Genomic DNA, 22,319 nt, shown 5'->3' on the forward strand with positions numbered 1-22,319 from the left:
CCTTAGGGAGTTCGATTTTTTCAAGTTGTTTATTTAAGACTAGATCATAGTGATATGCTATGGGAAGAATAGATTTTGGATGGTATAGTTATCATACATTAGGTTGAAAATTAAGTAAATAGGCCATCGTGGTCAATTAATGGAAAAGCTCAATAAGCTATTAATAACTAAGATTTTGCCCGTATGAATAGCTTAATAGAATACTTCATCAACCTAACATATCATGGATAATACGCATTATTTGAAATCGCGTCTTGTAGTTTTTGAGTATAAGTCGTGACAAACATACAATACAGAAATATAATCTACTATTTATAATATTAGTAGGTACGAGTATGATAGACGCCAATCGGAGGACTGATTAATCATTTAGGTAGGTAGGTACAAATCGCATTGCAAATTGCAACAGATTTAGGCATGCGTTAAGTCTAGGTACAAACGACAAACAGCACATCAAACTATACATGTTTATTGCAATATAGCACCTATTACAATGCCATAAGAGACCTCAGTGTTTAGCTTGCGGTGCTGTTGTCTCTACCTGTGTTACGCCCGTATTCACAAACGATGCTCACTTAAATGAAGCAGCAAATCGAACGCACAGCGTTGAATAGAGCTCTTTGATTGGTTCGTGTGTCACCCTATGCGTCCACGTGCTCTGTGAGACCTCACAGTAGTCAGTAATGTTTGTGAATACGGGCGTACCTAGGTATGACTTCGTGGACGCGCATAATTTGTTTTGACTCATAGCGGGAACAATAACCATTGTCATGGTTAGGTATCATTTCGAGCTTGACACATTGTTTGGGACTACCTCACGCATATCGAAGGAGGATAAAAGATTCAAGAATGTTATTACCTTTACAACAATGTTTGTAACAGTCATTAACAACACAAGTAATACTTAGGTCACTAAAAACACATAATCTGCTAACTAATAAATAACACTTAGTTGCAATTTATGTTATGAATCTTGATACGTACCTAATGTAACTAAGTAGGTACCTACACAATAACAAAACCTACTTGTAGGTATGTTGTTTTAAATAAAGGTATATAATGGAATTCTATTTTTATTTTCATAATTTTATTGAATCTTAGCTTAATTAAGGCGCAGCCAAAGCAAGGAAGTCTAGAAAGCTGAAAATTAGTAGGAAATATTTAATTAATTAAGAGTTTTAATTAAGATAAAATAATTTAACTTTTTTGATGTGAGGAAAATCTTAAAATTATTTTTCATATTGAATATTAAGTAAACAAAATGGAGTTTTTTTGCAACAGATTAAACCAGATCTCAATAATAATCATCATTGGTACTTCTTGCTTTTACCATCATCATTTCAGTCATAGGACGTCTACTGCTGAACATTATAGGCCTTCCCAATGATTTCCACAATGGCTGGTTGGTGACGGATCTAAATAATATTGCCAATTATTATTTTGCCTTATTTGCTTATGTATTAAGAATATTATGTAAACCAAGCTTTTAATCGATAAAAACTTAATACTGTTAATTTTTATTACATTTCGCATGGCAGTTCTTTTTTTATAGTAGTGGTGAAACGCAATGGACGCGCCATTCTATGTTGGGCAACGTTTTCCCGCATTGACTGACCTTCATGAGTTGGTAAATCACGTCACAATGACCCTGAATTTCAGCTTGATAACAAACTTTTACTAAAAAATCCTGGAGATACTCATCTCTTCAATATGTAGCAAGCACTTAGGTAGGTAATGATATCTACTTAAGTGCTAACATACTTAGGAAATGCACATACATGCATCCGTCTAAATATTGTAGCATATTGTGTAGTTGTGACAGGTGCTTAAATAAGAGTTTAACTAAGTAAAGTCAACGTCAAATAGTGCGTGACACCCAAAGTAGCCAAAAAGTTCGCAATACGCAATACGTTTACTTTGTGTTATGCACTTTTTGTCAACGCACTTTTTAACAACGACTGTACCTAACTAACTTATGGTAATTTATAAAAATGTATGAAATCATCATCTGCATACATCCGCAACATCAAATGCTAATTTAAATATTTTCCAATAAACTGATGCTTAATGTGTCTGCAGTTTACGTATTGAATCACAAGTTATATTTATCGTTATATTGTTATATTTAAAAGGCATACTTAGTGAAAGGTGGAAGAGAAATTTTGGACTCCTTTCTCTCATTTTACAAAATTCGCAAGGGACATACTGGCACGGTAATTTATTACAGTTAAAAGATCCGGATCAATGACCAAAATGACGCGGCCAGTTTTATGTAAATAACATCTTAAAATTGTTAACGATTGGCTTCTGATAATTTCAAAACAATTAAAAGTAAAGGTTAGTCGTAATCGTCAAAAGTTTTGAAGTTCGTTATTAAAACAACCAATCGATTTGAAGAAACTCGTTTTTCCCTTTAACTTCAAAATAGAGCATGTCAATTACAACTTGTGATATTCTTCGTATCGTTTGTTTTGTGTAAGGTGCTTAAACAGTTGATAGAACAATAAATTGAATAGTCGAATGACTATATGTGTAGTACTAACCCTGCCGACTTCTTGTTCCACCTGCTTGGCAACCCTGTAGATGTCCTCCTTCTTGGCCAAGTCGACCACGTACCCGTAGCACTTGCCGCCGATGCCGTTCACCAGCTTTACTGTGTCTTCCAACCCTGTAACAATTGACGTTCTAGTAAAATATCATCATCAGGTCCCTTAGTCTCCATTGCAGGAAGACGATACTCTGTAATTTAACCAGAGCCTTTGACCTACGCAGCTCCCCAAGCACTATGGCCATATGGCATAGCGACACTATGGACGAGTTTGAGAGCCTTAATATTCGTTTTCTCCCTCAGTCACCTCGTACTATATCCAAAGGTAGAGTGGGGTATTAGGGGTGGTGTTATTTTAATGTACCTATTAGTAGTATTCAATAGTTCTACTAATTAATACTACGATGAGGTACGATACTTTGGGTAAGTTCAAAGACCGATAAGCATACCCAAATGACACTCGTATAGCAATGACATCAACTGTCGTAAACACGTTTTCACATATGCAAAGATATGTTATTCATTACGGTAGAAAACGATTTCGAAGTCTGTGACTTTTTCGTTATAGCCAGTGCAGATAACGACACCAACGTAGAGGTATACCTAACTGAATTTTGACAAACAGACAAAATCACATTATCAATAGATCATCTCTAGTAAAGAGTTACAAATCTCGAGCAATGTCTATCAACCCCACCCTTTGAAACTAACTATCTATATCCTACACATCAAAATTAAAAATCCGATATCTCATCCTACCTAACTCGAGAATCGCTTGTTGTGTTGTGAATGACAGACAACAGCCCAAAATAAATTCGTTCTTATTAAATTTTTTGAATTAACTTAAATATAATTATGCTTCGGTCCTTTTTTCGTTGTTTTTTTAATGACATTTTTTCAAACGGTCGCGCAAGAGTCAAACCCGCAACCTTTCACCTTGCGATCAATCTTAGCTTTCGCTGTGAATTAACGCGTTGACAGTAATAATGATTGTGCAATTTAATTTATCAACATAAATGTTATGTAAGTTTTAAATTGATGATTGAAAAGTCCCCATTATACATACTTTACTTTGAGCTTTTTCTCAAATTTCATTGTTGACTAATTTTAATTTAACAACCTGCATCCTGCATGTCAAATCTTAAAAACTTCAAAAACATCCGGATCTGAGTGGTGTGAAATGTGAGACAAGTCTTTTGTTTGGAATTTCGAATCAGTCTGTTAGGTTTATCTCACTACGAGTAGTTACTAGGTATTATAGTAGCCAATGATACCTACATAATACTTTATAATGAACTTTATTTATCTACTAAATAATTTAAATTTAAACTCTCTCTTCATTGACATGTTTATTAATAAAAAATATGACGTCTAATATGTTGCTTTTTTCATTTTATATCTAAATATTCATTTTTTGTATGATGACGTTTAATAATTAAATTAAGTGGAAAACCCTAGGAAAACTTTGGATAAACTAGCAGTCATAAAAACAATGTTGTTGTTTATGTTGTTCCTGTCTTTAAAATATAAAAATAAAATTCTTGTTTGGTTAATCATTGGTATAGATTATTCTGGGCTCGAAGTGTGGCAAAACAAAAACTGGTTTGACAGAAAAAAACTTACCAACTACCTAAGTAGGTACGTAACTTTGCTATTATTAGAGAGAGCGGATAATATTTGCTAGTACTTCATTCTTTATTTAGTCACGATAGTTTTTGGCAGATACATATTTTTGTCTAATGATGCAGTACCTACTTTACTTATCACTCGATGATTTAATAACTTGGCTTGTTAATGAAAAAAGAAAATAATTGTTGTTGTTTCACAAGGTTCAATGCCTCATACCTATTTGATGACAGTGTCTTACCTAAAATAAATATTAGTGCAAAAGTAGTAATATCAGTAGCAATTTAAAGGTTATCAACCTCACCGACCATAAGATACGAATAACAGCACAAACAATATGGCATTTATGCAGTTGCAATACGTGCTATTTTACGAAGCTGTAGTCTGAGGCGTCGCGTTGGCGACTGTAACAATTAATCATCAGTATTTTTTTTTCTGGCCAGTTTCCCTATTAAACTTGTCGCGCGCTCTATTTAATCTGTAGACCTTATGTTATACACTGCAACTTGATTTTCATGTCTCATCCCTCTCATCTTGGAATGAATGATAGAGACAGACATAGCCAAAAACACGAACGTCCTCATACAGACACAAGCCGCGGGCACCCGAGATGCTTTCTATAGAACCTGATACCACTGCCCATTAAGACTCGGCCCGTTATAAGCTTTTTTTGTATGATTTTGACCGCGAAATAGCCTGAGGGCTACACACCAAGGAAGTTATAATTTAAAATAATGACATGAATTTTGAATCCTTTTCGCGACACGCTAATTGTAAAAGTTAAAACAGCGACGTTTTTTTTTAAATTGGAAAGCAATATACGAATGCCAAGGCAATTTTATTTGCATAAATCAATGGCAATAAAGTTTTATTATTTTGATTTTAGTTACAAAAAATACCGGTAAGATATTTTTTTAGAGATCCGGCACCATTATTGTAGAAAGTTCTAGTTAGTACCTTGGTAGAGTCCACTGACATAATAATATTCCTTTTCAAACAGTTTCTGATATAATACACATTTAATTCGTATAAATATGTAGAGTTGCTGAACGTTTTATTAGTGTTTTTTGGGTGTTACAAAGGAGCGTAGCCCCTCGAGTACAATTTGTAGAAAGTAACGGTGCCAGCCAAAAGTTCCGATTGCACCGCCGCCTCCGAAGCTGGTTGGCAGAATATATTTTGGCCATAACCTTAATTTTTTTTTTAATCATCATCATCATCATCATTTCAGCCACAGGACGTCCACTGCTGAACATAGGCCTCCCCCAATGACTTCCACATCGCACGGTTGGTAGCGGCCTGCATCCAGCGCCTTCCCGCTACCTTTATCAGGTCATCGGTCCATCTTGTGGGTGGACGTCCTACACTGCGTTTTCCGGTACGTGGCCTCCATTCCAGAACCCTGCTGCCCCATCGGCCTTAAGCATTTTTTTTAATAGTAAAGGTTAAATTGATTAGTTAAATCAAGCTATATTCAGGAATTAAACATGTATTTTATGATACAAAATTACAAATCCATTATATTAAATATTGATTGACGCATATCGAGTTGATCGACTGTAGATCTCAGGTATACTAATACAATATTTAAATGAGCAGAATTTTAGATAAAAAGCCTTTCAGCGTGGCATTATTGCTTATTTCTTGCCCGGGAACATACTTCTAACTATACTTAACTAATAGTTATCCAAAGATGTGCCAGTGTGAACAAATAAAACGTGCGATGCCGCAGGCGAAGCCAGTATAATGATATTCTCGCCAAGTGAATGTCAGGTGTCTGTCGGCGTTTGAACAACTGATCATCGTATTTCTAGTTAACGTACAGTCCACATCAATATTGAAATGACCATCTTACTGACAAAAAAGGCCGACTGGCACTGTCTCTCTATCATCTATGTCCTTACAGTCATTAATAACCAAATCTTTGATTGCGAAATTAAATAACGGTGAGATATCTAACATTTAATGCCTATTTCAGTAGATTTTTATCGCCTTTTGTTAATAAGATTGCCAAATCCTATCGGCGCCGACTGTACACGCATGTGTGTCAATGCCGCGATGCGCGCGCGCCGGTCCATGGCGGGAAATGCTTCCGTGTGTGGATAATTCTTTCGCAGCTGATTATTCTTGATGAGAGAAAGACGGGTAATTTTCTTATTAACATTGTAATGAAATTATGTGAGTTATTGTTATTATTGCTTTTGTGGGTTTATTACTTTCGGTTGTGGTGAGAAATGAGCCTTGCTGGGAAGAATGATATAGGCTTTGTAATATAAGAAAAAGTGATGACACAATGTCTGGTAAAGACAATGACACCGTTGATCTTTCTCTAAGGCATAAAGGCCGTGATTTTTCTAATGTGCTAAAATAGTTAAAAAGTATATGGGGACCTTTTTGCTGCTGCAACGCCGGCTAAGTAATTTTACCGATTATTTTATGCGCCTAGAGACGCATGACGCGGAGGGCCGACCCCAAATAAAATGGGAATGGACCAGGCAAAGAAGAAGAATTATTATTATTTATTTTTTTTACTGATTCTGTAATTTTGACTCTGTTTTTTTTATGTACTTATGTAATGTGTTTCTATGTGGCAACAGAATAAAAGTTTTCTATTCTATTCTAGTAATTTATACATTTTTGACTCTAATACAATCTTCAAAAAGTAAATACCAAATTATAGTTCAAACGCGGAAAATGTTAAACATACATGAATGCGATAATTTATGTTGCTCTATAGGTCTAATTATCCTATGGTAATTATGAACGCCATCATAAACGATAATAGACTAACAATAACACGAGACAAAGGATTAATTGAGCACACTAACACTCCAATTAAGATCCATAATCACGTGTTACAAAGATACGTGCATAATGCATCTGACTCGAGTCCCTAAACACCTTCTAAAGGCGACTAATGTTTATTTGATTAAAGAAAATTAAAGCAATCAAATAGTGATTAATCAACACTTAGCGGTCAGTTATATTATTATTGTATAATTTTATCTCTCAAATAAATCTGTATTCAAGTTGAAGAGAAATCTAAGTACACATAGGTAACTCGTTAATCTGATATTAATGCTAGATGTATTAAAAATAAACAACCTGGAAACATTATCTTCAGTTATACAATCGATTAGATGACAAATAGCTGGCATAGTTGGTACAAAATATTTTAAGCCATAAGATTTATATGAGAAATACTCGTAGTTCTCTTCTGATTAATTTCGTTGCGGGTCCAGTGACAGTTTAACTTTCCCCTTGGACAAACATGGCATTCACTGGTTGGGTTTTTATTGACGATCAAGCTGTTGATTTCGACTACTTACGAGTTTCAGCAATTTGAAAGAGAGGTGGGAATAAGTAGCCACTTTTTACCAAGTTCGTTACAGTGAAAAAAGAAAATGCTGTAATAAAAAAACTGTTTCCGATCCCATTTCCTAAAACTGAGATTCAAATTATAACGCGGTGTCAAGGTGAGCCGGATTCCGTGGTTTGAGCAACGACGTCGTTATCGACTGATTGGTTCAGGTGCAAGTTTCAAGACTACTCGGTCAAGAGCACTACGAACAAACACTACACACGTTAGCGTTATAGCACGTCAATCTAAACATTGTAGCATCTTATACAGTTGTAAATAAGCGCTATTTTGAAACAAAAATGTAGAGTCCGATGTTCTGTTAACTGTACATCATTATGCGCACGCGATTCGTTGATGAAAACTCACTTCATTCGTGCTTCAGCGCCGATTCAGCTCAATTGAGTCATTATTGAACTTGAAAATTTTCCAGAGTTCTTTAACTCAAACTATAAGTAAAACTGTACGGTTTAAGAAGATCAGAAACCATACAAAAACTATAATTTTCGTTGGTGGTTTCGTATGAAGATAGTATGAAATGGCATAAAGAGTACGAAACTTCTATTAGACATGATTTTATACTAGATCCCTGTAAAAAAATTAAATTATAATAGAGCTTTGTAGTGTTATACCTGAGATATGTCGTAATGAAACCTTGTAGTGATACATTCACTATATAATTGGAGCAAGCTAAAATAAAAATTGAAAGAAAACCGAAAAGGCCGTAAACTAATGAGCTTTTTGTAATCTTATTTTACAACTAAGTACTATCGCTAAACGCATAATATGTCGACGTGTATCTTCATTCTGAATGCAAAAACATAAAGATTGTAGAAAGAAGGTATACCTAATAAGGTTTTATCACCAATTTAATTTTCGAAAACAAAATACATTTATAGAATGAGCTAGTAATACGCCTGACCTACGTTATTGTATAAAAGCTGAAAGTTTTTCAGCGCATGCTCCCAACATAGGTAAGAATGTTGGTGCATCATGAAGTTTCGGTCATCGTGGTTTTGGCAGCTACCCTAAAAGTAGATCGATTTTACATTACTTATGGCAAATGTGGCCAACTCTGTGACCTAAGGAGGAATTAACTAACATGCCTTTTTGTGACGCTTGACTTGTTTGTTACTTCTATGTTACGGCAAAAAAATCTAGGCAAATATACAAAGGTTAGAACCTCTAACCTATGTATATTGCGAACTTTTTACGAATATTTAATTTAATTCCATCTTACCTAAGTATGACGTTGTTATATAACAAAAAAACTTCTAGGAAAATTATGATAATTATTTCGTTTAGTTACTTAACATGTAAGAAACCCATATTTCGTAGCATGTAATGGAACATGTAGAAAATTGAAATCCATTTTACATTATTTTTATCAAAGAATACTTCCATATTTTGTCCACTACTTTAACTAAGAATTAATTGTATGAATTATGTGTGTTTATATTTAACTGAATCGCTATGATTAACTCTACAAATTAATTGCAATTTAAAGTGTTTTTGAGTATTTTCATTTTACTTCCGCTCAGTTATCGTGACGAAGCCGTTCCTTTGTAATTCCTAACGTCCTCGGCGTAGCAAATTACTACAAAAGGTGTATAATACAATTAATTAACCTTCACCGCAGTGATTTTAGATAAACATGTATTGTGTGTCATTCGTCATAGTCGGTCATTGCCAACCACATAAGGTCTAGTCAATTAGACTCAAAGATTTAATATAAATGAATATTAGCTAAACATAATAAATCTAAGTGGGTGTCTTATTTTTTGCGTATTGTGTGCCCGCGACGCGTGAAAATCATTTGAATATTTTTTCCCGTTTTTGCAAAATTTTTCATTGATGCTGTCCTCGTAAATCGGCTATCCAATTCATTCACCCATAAAATTATTCAAATCGGACCTGAGATTAGCGCGTTCAACCAAACAAACAAGCTCTTCAGTTCATACGTGTAGATATTATGCGCCCTATGTATAGTACCCTAGACTCTAAGTAGATATTACATTGATAGGCCGGTACGTAGATTGTAGATACTCATCGTTATTTCATATCATGAGAGTCGAACTCATTGCGGTTTCATTTCAATTATGCTACTTTCTTAGTACTTCTCTACAGGTGGCTATCCTATGTAGTATGAGGTGTATGGCCTATTATGTTAGTATAGTGCTCACGTGGAGATACGCAAAGCAATCTCTAGCCTTTATTTCACCATAATGACGAGCGTGGCTAATGGTAGCCATCATGAGAGTGCGATCGGCTGCGCTAGCGCAAAAGTTCCTTTACACGGTGCTACCACATGAGTAAATTCTTTACTGCTTCTTTTACTGTACTAATAAACACCTATGGTATGGTATGGCCAACGAGATACCAAATGTAAACAAACCCAATGTCATGGTCATTTGCAATAGCAGGGGTGCATAACTTTTTAATACTTAGTTAGAATACATATTTTTGTAGGCAATATAGTTTTAAAAAATATCAGGCAAACCATAAAAATAGGTGTTTTATTGAATTTCGTTTTTGTTATAATTTGAATTATTGTAAAATGTAGATTTAAATTAAATAACGAGAATAATAATAACATTTCTGCCTCACAATGTGCCCGGTGTATGGCAATTACAGGCCTACCCCTTTTTCTTAGATACTTAAATATATCGGAATAATAAAATAAGAACCGACAAGTAACAGATTCGCCCTCGTGAATTGCAACAACTATGTATTCTAAAATTTATGTCCGAATGTTGACGAACCCGTCTGACTTTGACATATTTTGGCGGGAGAACGAGACATTATGACAAATACACAAGATGGAAAGAGACAGAATAGATTGTCAACTCGACAGTCGAATCGACCTTTCGTATCGCTGCTAGTTGGCCGTACTTTACGTGGTTAAATATCATGTCAACCCTATCTAAATATTTTTATGTGACATGTAATCAATAGTAATTTTAATTTGAATAACTTCAAATCCTCAATTCTTCATCTTACCACATATTATGACTTTTTTAAAATAAGTACCTGCCGCATGAAATAAGTCAATTATATTTTTCACAATAATTAGTTTTCAGAAAACGTGGAACATATTATCTGTGGTGGAACGTGTTCACTTTTCACAAAAATCTTTAGGCTAAAAAGTTCAGTAAAGTAAATGCAAGATTGTAAAATACGCGTTAAAAAGTGTGAGTTAAAAGGGTTAAGATTACATTTTGTTAGTTACGATTTGCGAAAAAGAGTTAAGTACGATTTCAGCGACGGTCGTCGCGTGTAAAGTCCCTTCTGTGATAAGTTGAGAGTAATCCAATTTTAGATCGTGATTGCAAATACGGACTGCTACAATACAATTGTTAATTAATTCAATTCCTGGAAATTCATTAAAAGTAACAGAACTAATGGTAGTTAACGGAACGATAAAGATTGATGTGAATTAGAAATTGCTAAATGCCATAATGTTCGCCTTGTTTAAAAATACTCATAGGCTATAAACTGTTACTAATAATATAATGTATAATATGAAACTCAGAAAAAGCAACATCAGCAATAACTTCGTAATGTTTTACGATATGCAGCCATATCCGACTGAGCAAAAATATTTTAATGGCGGTAATTAAAACGCATTAAAATTGTTACGGACCTATCTTAACCGTCAATTACCTGTCATAAGTGTGTGAAATGCGTACAATGGCGGCTCAAGTTACCAAAACGAGCGCCGCACGCCCGCGCATCCTCCGCCATTCTTTGCGGAGACTTTGACAGTTATTGACAGCAATGACAGCTGTTGCTAAACTTGCTCTGGTTTTCGCGCATCACTTTCTCTAGCAATTATTATGTTCGGGTATGAGTTTACGAGTAACATTAGGCAATGCTGTAGAAAACTTAAATTTCCATTTGCTAATTGCAGTTAAACTTTATTAGCATTTCGCACGCAAATCGCAAACGGACACATCCTGTATTCATGCAGGGTATAGAAGGATGTTGACTCCGGTGTCATTAATTTGTTTTTACCTAATTTGTAAGTATTACATTGCTAAAATGATAACACATGTTTCGCGAATTTACGTCATCTGCGTAACTGAAAAACGTGTGATAACTTATTAAAGATAAAGGATATTAAGTATAGGCATAGGTATTTAATACTTTTTTCAAATAGGTTGGTACTTGCAAACACATGTTACTCATGTGCGGGGATTCAACCTGCGCTCTTTGGTCTTTTATAGTAAAAAGTACCTACAGCAAATTAATATTTAACTATGGGATGAGTACCTAACCCTTATGTGATACTGTTCAGAGAATTCACATAATATTTATATTTTAGCGCGGTCAACCAGAATGCTACGGTTTAAAAGAGAACGTGGAAAGTGTTATCATAGAAAGCTCATTTTCTTCAAAATCACTATGTCACCATACAAACGAAAATACTATTATCATAGCGGATATTGTTTACCACATTATAACGCGTAAGCATTACATGTCGCTATAATAGAGGTATAGTAATTTAGTAGAACCACATAGAACTTTAACACATAACTTACTCATAAAGCAATGTTACCTTTACGATATTATATTGACTATCACTATTAAAAATATATGTATAAAAAAGCTTCGTATTTTTCAGAGCAGTAATCCAGTGTCTAATTACAACTCCCAGCCAAAGCCTTATGAAGTTGGGACTGCCGAGCATTCGGTTTGTGATGTATGTGATTTTTTTCTCATCGCGGCACGAAACCAGTTTGAGCGTCGACAAAAATGCCAGACCGACTACTTCTTTCAAATCCACTTAGAAAAAGTTACACTAATCCTTTAAAGATGCAAAACTTTATGTGTGCAAAATTGAATTCTGTTTGGAGAATAATTTTATTTGCTTCAAACATGGTATACATGGTTTATGTGTACATCTTCAGAATATCTTATTAGCCATCTCATTTAGACAAATGACAAAGAATAGTCGTAAGTCATAGCCATTTACATGTCCCTAGTTTGTGAACTTTTCTCTGGGAAAATTACTTTTGGCGCGACAATAACATATGGCTTAAGTACCCATACTTTCTAACACTTCAAAGATATGCGATGTTTAGCAAACGAGTAGTAAGATCTTACTTAGCTAAGTATGCTTATAGTAATTTGAATGTTATTTGCAGTTTAAATTTTACAACATAATTTTAAAGGACTAGTGAATTCAAGTGAAAATGAGAGAAGTCATCATGTAGAGTCAATAAACATTAAACTTAACTCTGAAAAGATCAATTTACATTGAAAAGTTCTCGTTGAATTATTCGCAAAAAGCAATTTAAGGTCAGCTTGAAGAAATGTAACTTTATAGAAAGGCAGTCATTTTTATGGTGGAACGTTTAATAGGTACCTACAAATTTCTATGCACTGATTTTCACATGTATACCGCCATTTCGCCGGCGATAGGCACTGCTTTGAAAGAATAGAAAACGAGGAAGAAACATAAAAATAGGTAACTAGGTATAATGATTGTATCATCATCATCGTTGGGTTAATTTAAATAAAGAAAGTAAAAGTGCGTGATGAAATTAAATTCATAATAATTTAATTAACAGAAAGAGTTAAGTGACCGCAATTTTCTGTCAGAAACCCGCAAAAAATTAATAACATACGTACAAAACGTAAAATTAAGTTAATTGATGATGATGCGGGCAGAGTCAGGGTCAGCTCCGGCAATCAGGGCAGATGAGCAGTTAAAGCCTTAACACAATACCGGTTATTCAACAAGTAATAACTGTTGATAACTGTAATTGATAAAAGGGGCAATTTCGGCTCACCAAGGTGAATGTTATGAAATATGAAACTTGTTTGGAACCATCTAAACCGCTGAACCAATTTTAACACAGATATAGATAGGGCTTAGGAGAAGGAATATTTTTATTTCTTTTATTTATCTGAAAAACAAAATGCTTTTGGTAAGAAATCAAATTAACTAATTACAGAAAGCACGCTAGAGACGTATACTGAAGCAACCTTCGTTATAGCTAGTGAAAATGGGGTTGAAAAATTATGGTTGACATATCTACATTATTTCAAATTATAAATGCAAAAATCCCGAAAATCAAGACAAAAGAGTACCATTTATGTTAACAATGGATACTTTTCGGAAACGCTTTTTTACAAAATATGCAATTCATAAGAGGGCCTTCCCCATGAGTGCCAAAAGGAAACTGTGGTCTCCAAGCAATCTCCATATTTACAGAGAAACCTCGACATCTGTTTGTCCGAACCAAACAAATACATTTCCGTTTACAGAAAGAAAATACATATTAAACAAGACGGATTTGCAACGTCAAGGTTACTGGAATTAAGATATTACCATATTCTAGGTTGCGGGTTGATATTTGAATAAATATTTTCCATTGATGTCAAAAATAATTCAAATAATCCTTATTAGTAAATATTCATGATGTCTGTTACGCGTGACTCAGCTAAGAATTAAGATCTTAGGCTGAGTTGTACCACCTTACTTTGACCGTAACTATAACGATAAGCGATGTTTTTTGTATGGAATTTGACACATTTTTGACGTTTGTTAAAGTCAAAGTAAGTTGGTGCAACCCAGCCTTATATTCGCGTCGTCAGAAACTACAGAAAGTAACTGGCCAGTATTATAAGTAGCACCTGTGTAGCACCACTATATTGTTGTTCTAATCTAAGAAAGCAATGAAGTCAAGCTAATAATGCAGCTGTGTGTGCTTATGTATCACACGACGGCGATCGAATAATTTATTGTTCGAATAAGTAGTCGGAGTGAACTTAATTAACGTAGAGAAAGTACACTATAATGAAGCTATGATGATGTATCGAATATGAAGTTGTTCGAAATCAAAGTCTTCACACCTTCAACTTTTGAAGGGTACCTACGTCGGTCGGTATAAATGATTACTTACTAAGACTGGGTTGCACTATCTTACTTTAACTTTAACAAAGGTCAAAAATCTGTTCAACTCTCTACAAAAAGCTTATCGTTATAGTTACCGTTAAAGTTAGGTGGTGCAACTCAGCCTAAACATCCTGCAGTAAAACAAAGTTTTTCGACATGATCAGCTATTTTAATGCATTTTTCCGGAAAAGCTGAAGTATCTTTTTAAATGTCCTTTCGTAGCGAAAAATCTGTGAAAATATTACAATTATAGAAATACAGGCTACCAACCGCTAATTAAAGTACTTATTGCGCCATTTCCACCTCTTGTTTGAAAGTGCCAATAAATTTAACACTACAAAGTGAGTTACAAAATAAGCTGAGCGCAATTGCACGAAAGGAAATAGAATATTAGCGCAAGAGCACGTGACCTTGCCCATAATGAAAAGGTTAAGGGCAGTTGCAAAATATTTGTTTAACTATAGTTTGTCATGTCCAAAAGTTGATTTGGCTTAACTAATAGATAGAAAGTAGTGAAATTGTATTTTATTTGTTCTTGAGATGATTCATCATATTTTGTAAAAAAAAATTGTATTTCAGGTCAAACTTACTCTATTAATTAATAGGTACCTTGCTTGCGCCTTTAAAATAATCTAAGTATAATAATTTGAATATTAACAACTTTCAAGCTTATTTTAAACTTACCCATAATAAAGTAAGACTTCGTGTTTCAGACTTTTTATAAAAAAACATTAAATTAACACCTTTAATTTATATTCCATCAAAGTTTACACCTCCCGAATAAAGTCACTTAGAACATCATGTTCATCGATCTTTGATGTCTATAGACATTTGCATTTTCTATACCTACATACATCTTTGATGTCAAACATTACATCATATTATCGCTATTAGTTCCTAAATATCTAATTCAATACGCGTTTTGTTAATTGATACAACCAATAGTGTTTTGTTTTTTTGTTAATTTGATTTTCTCACTACAATGAGCTTGGCTGAATCTAGAGCTTTAAAGCCTTTTTCTAATGAAAATAAAAATAGTAATGAAATGTTTTATTCAGCGACACAAAACAACATCAAGAAAATAATAATAAAACCAAACTAGATGAAGTAGCTAATGTGCGTGTCGCCGAAATAGTATCCACTCAGCATCATGTCGAGGTGTCGTAAGGAACACCATGACGCTGGTCTTCCGTGGATACACGAAGAGCAAGAGGCACTACTATGACGCAGCAATAATACTCCGGTAGTCTTAGTATTGAAAAGGTCTCTACATAATAGATATTATACTCTTAAGCTTTTAACCACACCAACGCGTGCAGATCGCCATCGCCGGCGCGATCATAGGGAAATGACAGGTCGCGTGGACTGTCATGTCATGGGTCGCGCGACTTGACTTTGGACTATGATCACGCCGGCGATGGCGATCTGTATGCGTTGGTGTGGTTGAAGCATTAATGTATTAGAAAAGAAACACGAGCAACCAAGCCACAAGACCAGAAGGCGACGGCTACATGATATTCGCTTTTGATTTACAGCCGCCCAAGGCCTCGTACTCAATCGAAGCCGAGAGTAGACTTATATTGCTGAATGCTTCTGAACGTTTGACAATGTAACAAAAGCTGACACAATACCGCATCCAAGATACCGCATGTCGAGCCTCTATGAAAGATGGCCGTTGCCCAACATTGTCACATTAGAGGCTGCACCAAGAGAAGCTGCAAATTATTCTAACAAATAAAGTCCGAACAACATTGACACCTAGTTATCGATGTATTTAATTATTTTAGGCTGAGTTGCACCACCTAACTTTAACGGTAACTTTAACGATAACCGGTGTTATTGTATAGAGTTTGACAGATTTTCGACGTTTGTTAAAGTTAAATTAAGATGGTGCAAAGCAAACTTACAAAAGCTACTTTGACTAAAAAGTTAAGTAATGTTGAAGATATTGAATAGAATAGAATAAAATATATTTATTTAGCACACAATAGAACAAAAATACCTACATAAATGAACAAAAAAAGAAACCATAACATAGTTAAAATTAAAAATAATTATGAATGTTCTGTGCCAAAAAGGTCCTATTCATTGTATATTGAGACTGTTAATCATATCTCAGATTAAGACATTTTTTCTCATACTTAAATTAACTAAATTGTCAGTTTCTATTGGCGCGTACGGCAGATGTTATTATCCCATACAGACACTGAAGACGATTCTAATTTATACATAGCCTTACCACTTAGCAATCGAGAACGCAAGTGTTACAAAATTGGTATTGTGTGTAAGTCGTGAGCTAGTGAGGTCTACCACATATATAAGTTGAGACTTAAAATGTGTATCTTCGTTGAGATGGCGGGACCTGCAATTAAAATTGCGTATTCAGTGTTAAAAGTGGTTGCTAATAATTAATAACGCGTATTCAGTAGTTGCTAGTAATTTTTATTGTAGTTACAGTTGCACATAAGAACTCGCAGAGTCAAATCTAAAGGTCATTTTGCATATGATGTTTTTATTATCATATCACCTTGAGCGTTATGTTTTAGGATTATTTGTAAACTGTTACAGCTTCTCTGAAACGAAATTTGTCTAGTACTGGGTGTTGATGGTAAAAAAGAAGTAACTTATTAAGAATTAAATTATGAAACTACATGCGTATTGGTCTGTCTGAAAAGTTTACAGGAAAATCCAGCGAGTCACATTTTTCGGTATCGACTCGACTTTATTAAAAACTAATTAAGGTTTTTATTATGGTATTATATACGCAGTTTAGATTTTTTCATATAAATGTTTTTTCCCGCTAATCGCTTCCCGTGGGAATTTTGCAATATCCTGGTGTAACTAAGCTTTAAGTTTACTAAGGTACCTGCATGCCAAATTTCAAGCGTCTTACTTTTTTAAGCGGCTTAGATTTTTCATACAAAAGGATTTTCCCGCTTTTTCCCACTAATTCCCGTTCCCGTGGGCAGTAGCGGCGTAAGGGGGGGGCGGTGGGGGCGGTCCGCCCCGGGTGCCAAGCATCAGGGGGTGACACAAGTCGCGCAGATTAGTACTCACCGGCGCATCTGCATGGCAAGTCTACGGTCTATGTCATGATAGGGGGGGGGGAGGGGGGTGCGATTGTCTTTCAATCTTCGAATCGGTAGGTAAAACCCCAAAATCCTGGGGGGTACCAGGGGGTGCCTTAGGACTTATGACGGGGGGGAGGGGGGTGATCGCCCCGGGTGCCAACCCATGCTACGCCGCCACTGCCCGTGGGAATTCCTAAGTATACTATAACCTGCCCAGGAGTATGAAGAATAAATGTACCAAGTTTCGTTAAAATCCGTCGAGCAGTTTTTGTTTCTATAAGGAACATACAGACAGACAGACAAAAATTTTACTGATTGCATTTTTGGCATCAGTATCGATCACTAATCACCCCCTGATAGTTATTTTGAAAACATATTTCATGTACAGAATTGACCTCTACAGATTTATTTTAAGTAGGTATAGTAGTAGTCTAGTCCACCACATTTATTAAAATGTACGGAACTCACAGCACACGAATATGTCTCGAAATTGACCGAATTTTTATACGGCAAAGTCACTAACCTTGTCATAGATTGTGTAATAAATTCGCTGCATCGGCGACCTACTATTATCAGACTCTATTGCTACGGAAGGTTATCTCCAACCTAATGAGCTCTAGAATATTCCTAGACTTATTTACCTTAAATTATCTTAATGTGTTGACCTAGGTCATTTATCTAAGACAACACTAGGATAATATTCACATGTTATAAGTGTAGTAATTTGAGCGAGACACACGCGCACTACGCACAGTGAAGACCAAAAGGAGGTCACAGGTTACCCGATTGACAAACAAGTGCATTAATTATATCAGTCAGTTCAGTCTGCACATATTTGATGTACTTGAATTTGGTTATTGTTACCGTTAGATAATTCCTGGCAATTAGTGGTGACTGAGTTTGTTCCGGCGTTTCTTCTCAGCACTTGCCATATGTTTGTCTCGAAGCGCTGGTAGAGCCCAAAAGATAAGGAAGGAGACATATAAAGTGCCCCATAAGGGCTACCTTTTTCTTTTTATTATTATTATTTACTATATTTTGACGTTCATAAGTGCTACTTGTGGTCTAAACTGAATAAATATTTTTGACTTTTGATTTTTTTTTTATTATTAATATTTTTCTAACAATGTTTACAATCACTTTAAACTAATCAAAACTTAACATTGCGATAACTACATGACTCTCTGGACATGAATGCGCTTATTACTCAAACATTTGCCTGGGATATGAACCTGCAACCAACAGGCATTGTATTTCGTTACGGGACTGAATGTATGGTACAGCCGCAGGCTAATTCTAGGGTATTTTGCAAAACTTAGCTTTGATAATTGCTATGTTCAGTATGAATTAAATAATGATGCCACACTAGTTTGTATAACAATCTACATTGTAATACAAATGACGTGTTACTAATTTTAGATACACTGATACTAAGTTTATCTGCGAGTTAGCAAAACAAAAATGCCATGACTCGGCTGTACTTCTTTCTAGGTCATTGCAAAAGTAATTAGGTTTGCAATAAATTAGATAAATGTCTTAATTTATTACATAATAGGGCTACATTTAACTAGGTTATTATTTTATGATTTGGTTATTTAGCTGGTAAAATAAAAATAAAAAATAACTTTTTTACAGCAGAATTAGAGTTAGACAATAAAAAAGTGCGAACTATGTAGTAAAATGTTCCTAAAAAGTATAATACTTTTTCGATTTCATTTATGGACATAAAAAAATATGATCTCACTGTGCAGAGTGTATTAAATAACATACCTAAATAACTAAGTCAGTAACCTCAAATGCTTGGTCGTCAGGCAGTTGAGGCAGTGCAGCGGCTGTGGTCGTGTAAAAAGTCATATCCAAGGTTGTGTACAACTCAAACATTCGATTTAGCTCGGCGGCACTCAAAAAGCCAAAGTTTTTGCGCTATCTGTGGTTTGATTGCAACAAAGCGTTTGACTCTACTACGTATACTGCGCCAAAGAGCTTTTTGTCTTGTAATTACTAAGGCCGACTTATAATGACTCAGATTTGTATGGACTAACACTAATAAATGTATTACCACAGGAATGGTCCTGTGGTAATACATTTATTATAGGTACTTAGTAGTTAGTTCTACATCAAATGTAAAAATAACAGCTTATTTAAGATTATAATTTTTCATAAAAACCGTCTGTCTCAAGGTCGAGGTGAATCTCAGGCGCGGCGTTTTACATTTTTACGCAAATCGCTTAAGTCTACAAAATCTTAGCTAGATAGTAATTTGGAGATTTCTTTCTCTCCGCCTAATCGCACAGACCTTAATCTCGAAAATGTTGTCACGAGCTCGTCGCAGGTTACTTTTGACTCATAAGAACTTTCATTTAACTTTTATGAACAGACGGATAAATCTATGATATATGAGGATGTATATTTACTGTTTCGTTTAACATGTCGTTGCTGGTCGGTGTCACTTTCACGAGAGACAAAACGACGATATGTTTTATTGTCTTCGGCGTCTCGTTCGTTTATCAGATTTATTGGTTGAAAGTAAACTTTTACTTCCATGGCGTCAGCAAATAATGTTCAAAACTCCGGGTAAACTAAACACAAATCTGCTACGAAATTTTAAAACAAAAACCTTAGTATGTATGAAAATCGACCCTTGGAGCCTAGGTACATCAACTCTACCAAACCGACTATACAGGGTGTTAGGTGAATGGGTATATGAGCCGACACTAGCCCATGTTTACATATGCATATAAATGGTATAGTGAAGTCAGAAATTTGATATCATCATTTTAATTTTTTAAATGTTCATACAAAATAAATTTATAAATTCAGATTTGTATGAAAATTGAAATAATTAAAATGAAGATATCAATTTTCTGACTTCACCATACCATTTATATGCATATGTAGATATGGGCTAGTGTCGGCTCATATACCCATTTACCTAACACCCTGTATACAATAAGAAAATAAATGTTTACTTTTAAGTTTCGTTTCATAAGTGCTCGTCACACTACCATTTTCCCACAAGTTTAGAATCTGAAACCGTATGGTGTTTTGTATTAAAGTCCAGTTCAGACCGGAGTGTTTTACGCTGAGATGATCAACCAAGGAGTAGCCGTTAATGATTATGATCATTGTGTTAATTGCCGAAACTTAACAATTAAAGTGCGTATGGCAGACAAGCCACGTTATGTTTGTATAGCGAATATGTTTGTTAAATGATTGCTATGAAGCAAAATCTAACATAGGTATGTCTAGCAAACATATGCTCATATCACTCTTTATCTATCTGAAAAATTATATGATTTATTTTAAACTACCTAGTTACTTACTATAAATTATTTATTTATTTACTTGCAAAGGTACACCAACAATACATATTGTATACTTACACTGTTAAAAATACAATTTGCTCATATCTACATATATTTATAAAAGCGATTAAGTGATTGACTGACTCATCACGAAATCTCAGAAACTACAAGTACCTTTAGAACGTAGGTGCTAAGACGGGATTTTGAAAAAGTCAACCCCTAAGGGGTTAAAATGGGATCCACGCGTACGAAGTCGCGGGCGGCCGCTAGTTTCTTAAACACATATAAATTATCAAGCACATTACCAAGTAAGAAATTATACTTATTACTAGCTTTCCGCCCGCGGCTTCGCCCGCGTGGAATTTTGTCTGTCACAGAAAAACTTTATCGCGCGCGTCCCTGTTTCAAAAACCGGGATAAAAACTATCCTATGTTCTTTCCCGGGACTCAAACTATCTCTATGCCAAATTTCATCAAAATCGGTTGCGAGGCTTAAGCGGGAAAGCGTAACAGACAGACAGACGTTGGGATATGGGATATGGGATAGTTGGGATGGGATTTTGTACTTTAAAGTTGTACAACTTTAAACTATTAGGTTTACTGTGTCACTCAAAGTCAAAGTCAAAGTCAAAGTCAAAATTTCTTTATTTGTTTAGACTAATAAATAGTTCTTACAAATCGTCATTTTGCTCTTAAGGAGCCTCTACATGTCTCATAATCTTTTTACCCTACCAGCGCTTCGAGACCAACATTTGGCAAGTGCTGAGAAGAAGCGCCGCAACAAACTCAGTCACCACTGTCTGCCGGTTAATATAAATAAATAGAAATAGCAGTAGTAGGTACATTCGATTCAGGAGCAGTTCACTGAATTTACCATGCATTCTTGTATAGTGTATCTTATAAGAATGGGTATACAAAATTGCGTGGCATATTAAACAAGGTAGTGACGTGCTAATATCTAGACTTACAGATTACACACTCAAATACCAGTAGAAATGACTCGCATACATAAGTTGGAATAACTTGGATTGACCAGTCCCCGAAAGCAGCGCCTGTTCACAGACATGACGACTCCAAACTCATGGCTCAGCCACTTACTATCCTGACGCATAATCATTTATTATCTCTTTCAAAACTCGTACAAGGGAGCGCGTACCAAGGTGTGTGCTGGTTGCGAAGAAATGTCAATTTAAATAAATTGTTTTATTCATCGTTCTGTTCCTAACGAAGCATTCAATAAAATGTTATTGTAGGTACCTAAATAGTCTTCAGATAAGATCAAAAGATTTAGTTTTATTCTCGAACGAAATTTTCTATAAGTGTTAATTTGTTTGTCGTTGAAGGATGCTTCTTCGAAGTTTTGTTGGAATGCAATTAGCACGTTTTATGAATGCCTAAGTTGAGTATCATTATTGTTTTTTATCACAGCCATGTGATAAACATACAGTTTAGACTGAAGCTGATGAGTTTCCTCAAATTGTCATCTGCCAGAGACCGACACTTAATT

The 22,319-nt window shown here is 35.0% G+C and overlaps 1 protein-coding gene across 1 annotated transcript in view; it reads right to left on the reverse strand.

Moving 5' to 3' along the window:
• The window catches only part of LOC114360122 (epidermal retinol dehydrogenase 2), a 45,778-nt gene that overhangs the window by 3,448 nt on the left and 20,011 nt on the right, over positions 1 to 22,319 (reverse strand). The window contains exon 3 of the mRNA XM_028314696.1: positions 2,544 to 2,668. Within this exon, the coding sequence (XP_028170497.1) occupies positions 2,544 to 2,668 (125 nt within the window). The remainder of the gene's footprint in view (positions 1 to 2,543; positions 2,669 to 22,319) is intronic.

The sequence above is a fragment of the Ostrinia furnacalis genome, unplaced genomic scaffold (genome assembly GCF_004193835.3).
Source record: "Ostrinia furnacalis isolate ACB-3 unplaced genomic scaffold, ASM419383v2 OfSCF4894, whole genome shotgun sequence".
NCBI classification, from domain to species: Eukaryota; Metazoa; Arthropoda; class Insecta; order Lepidoptera; family Crambidae; genus Ostrinia; species Ostrinia furnacalis.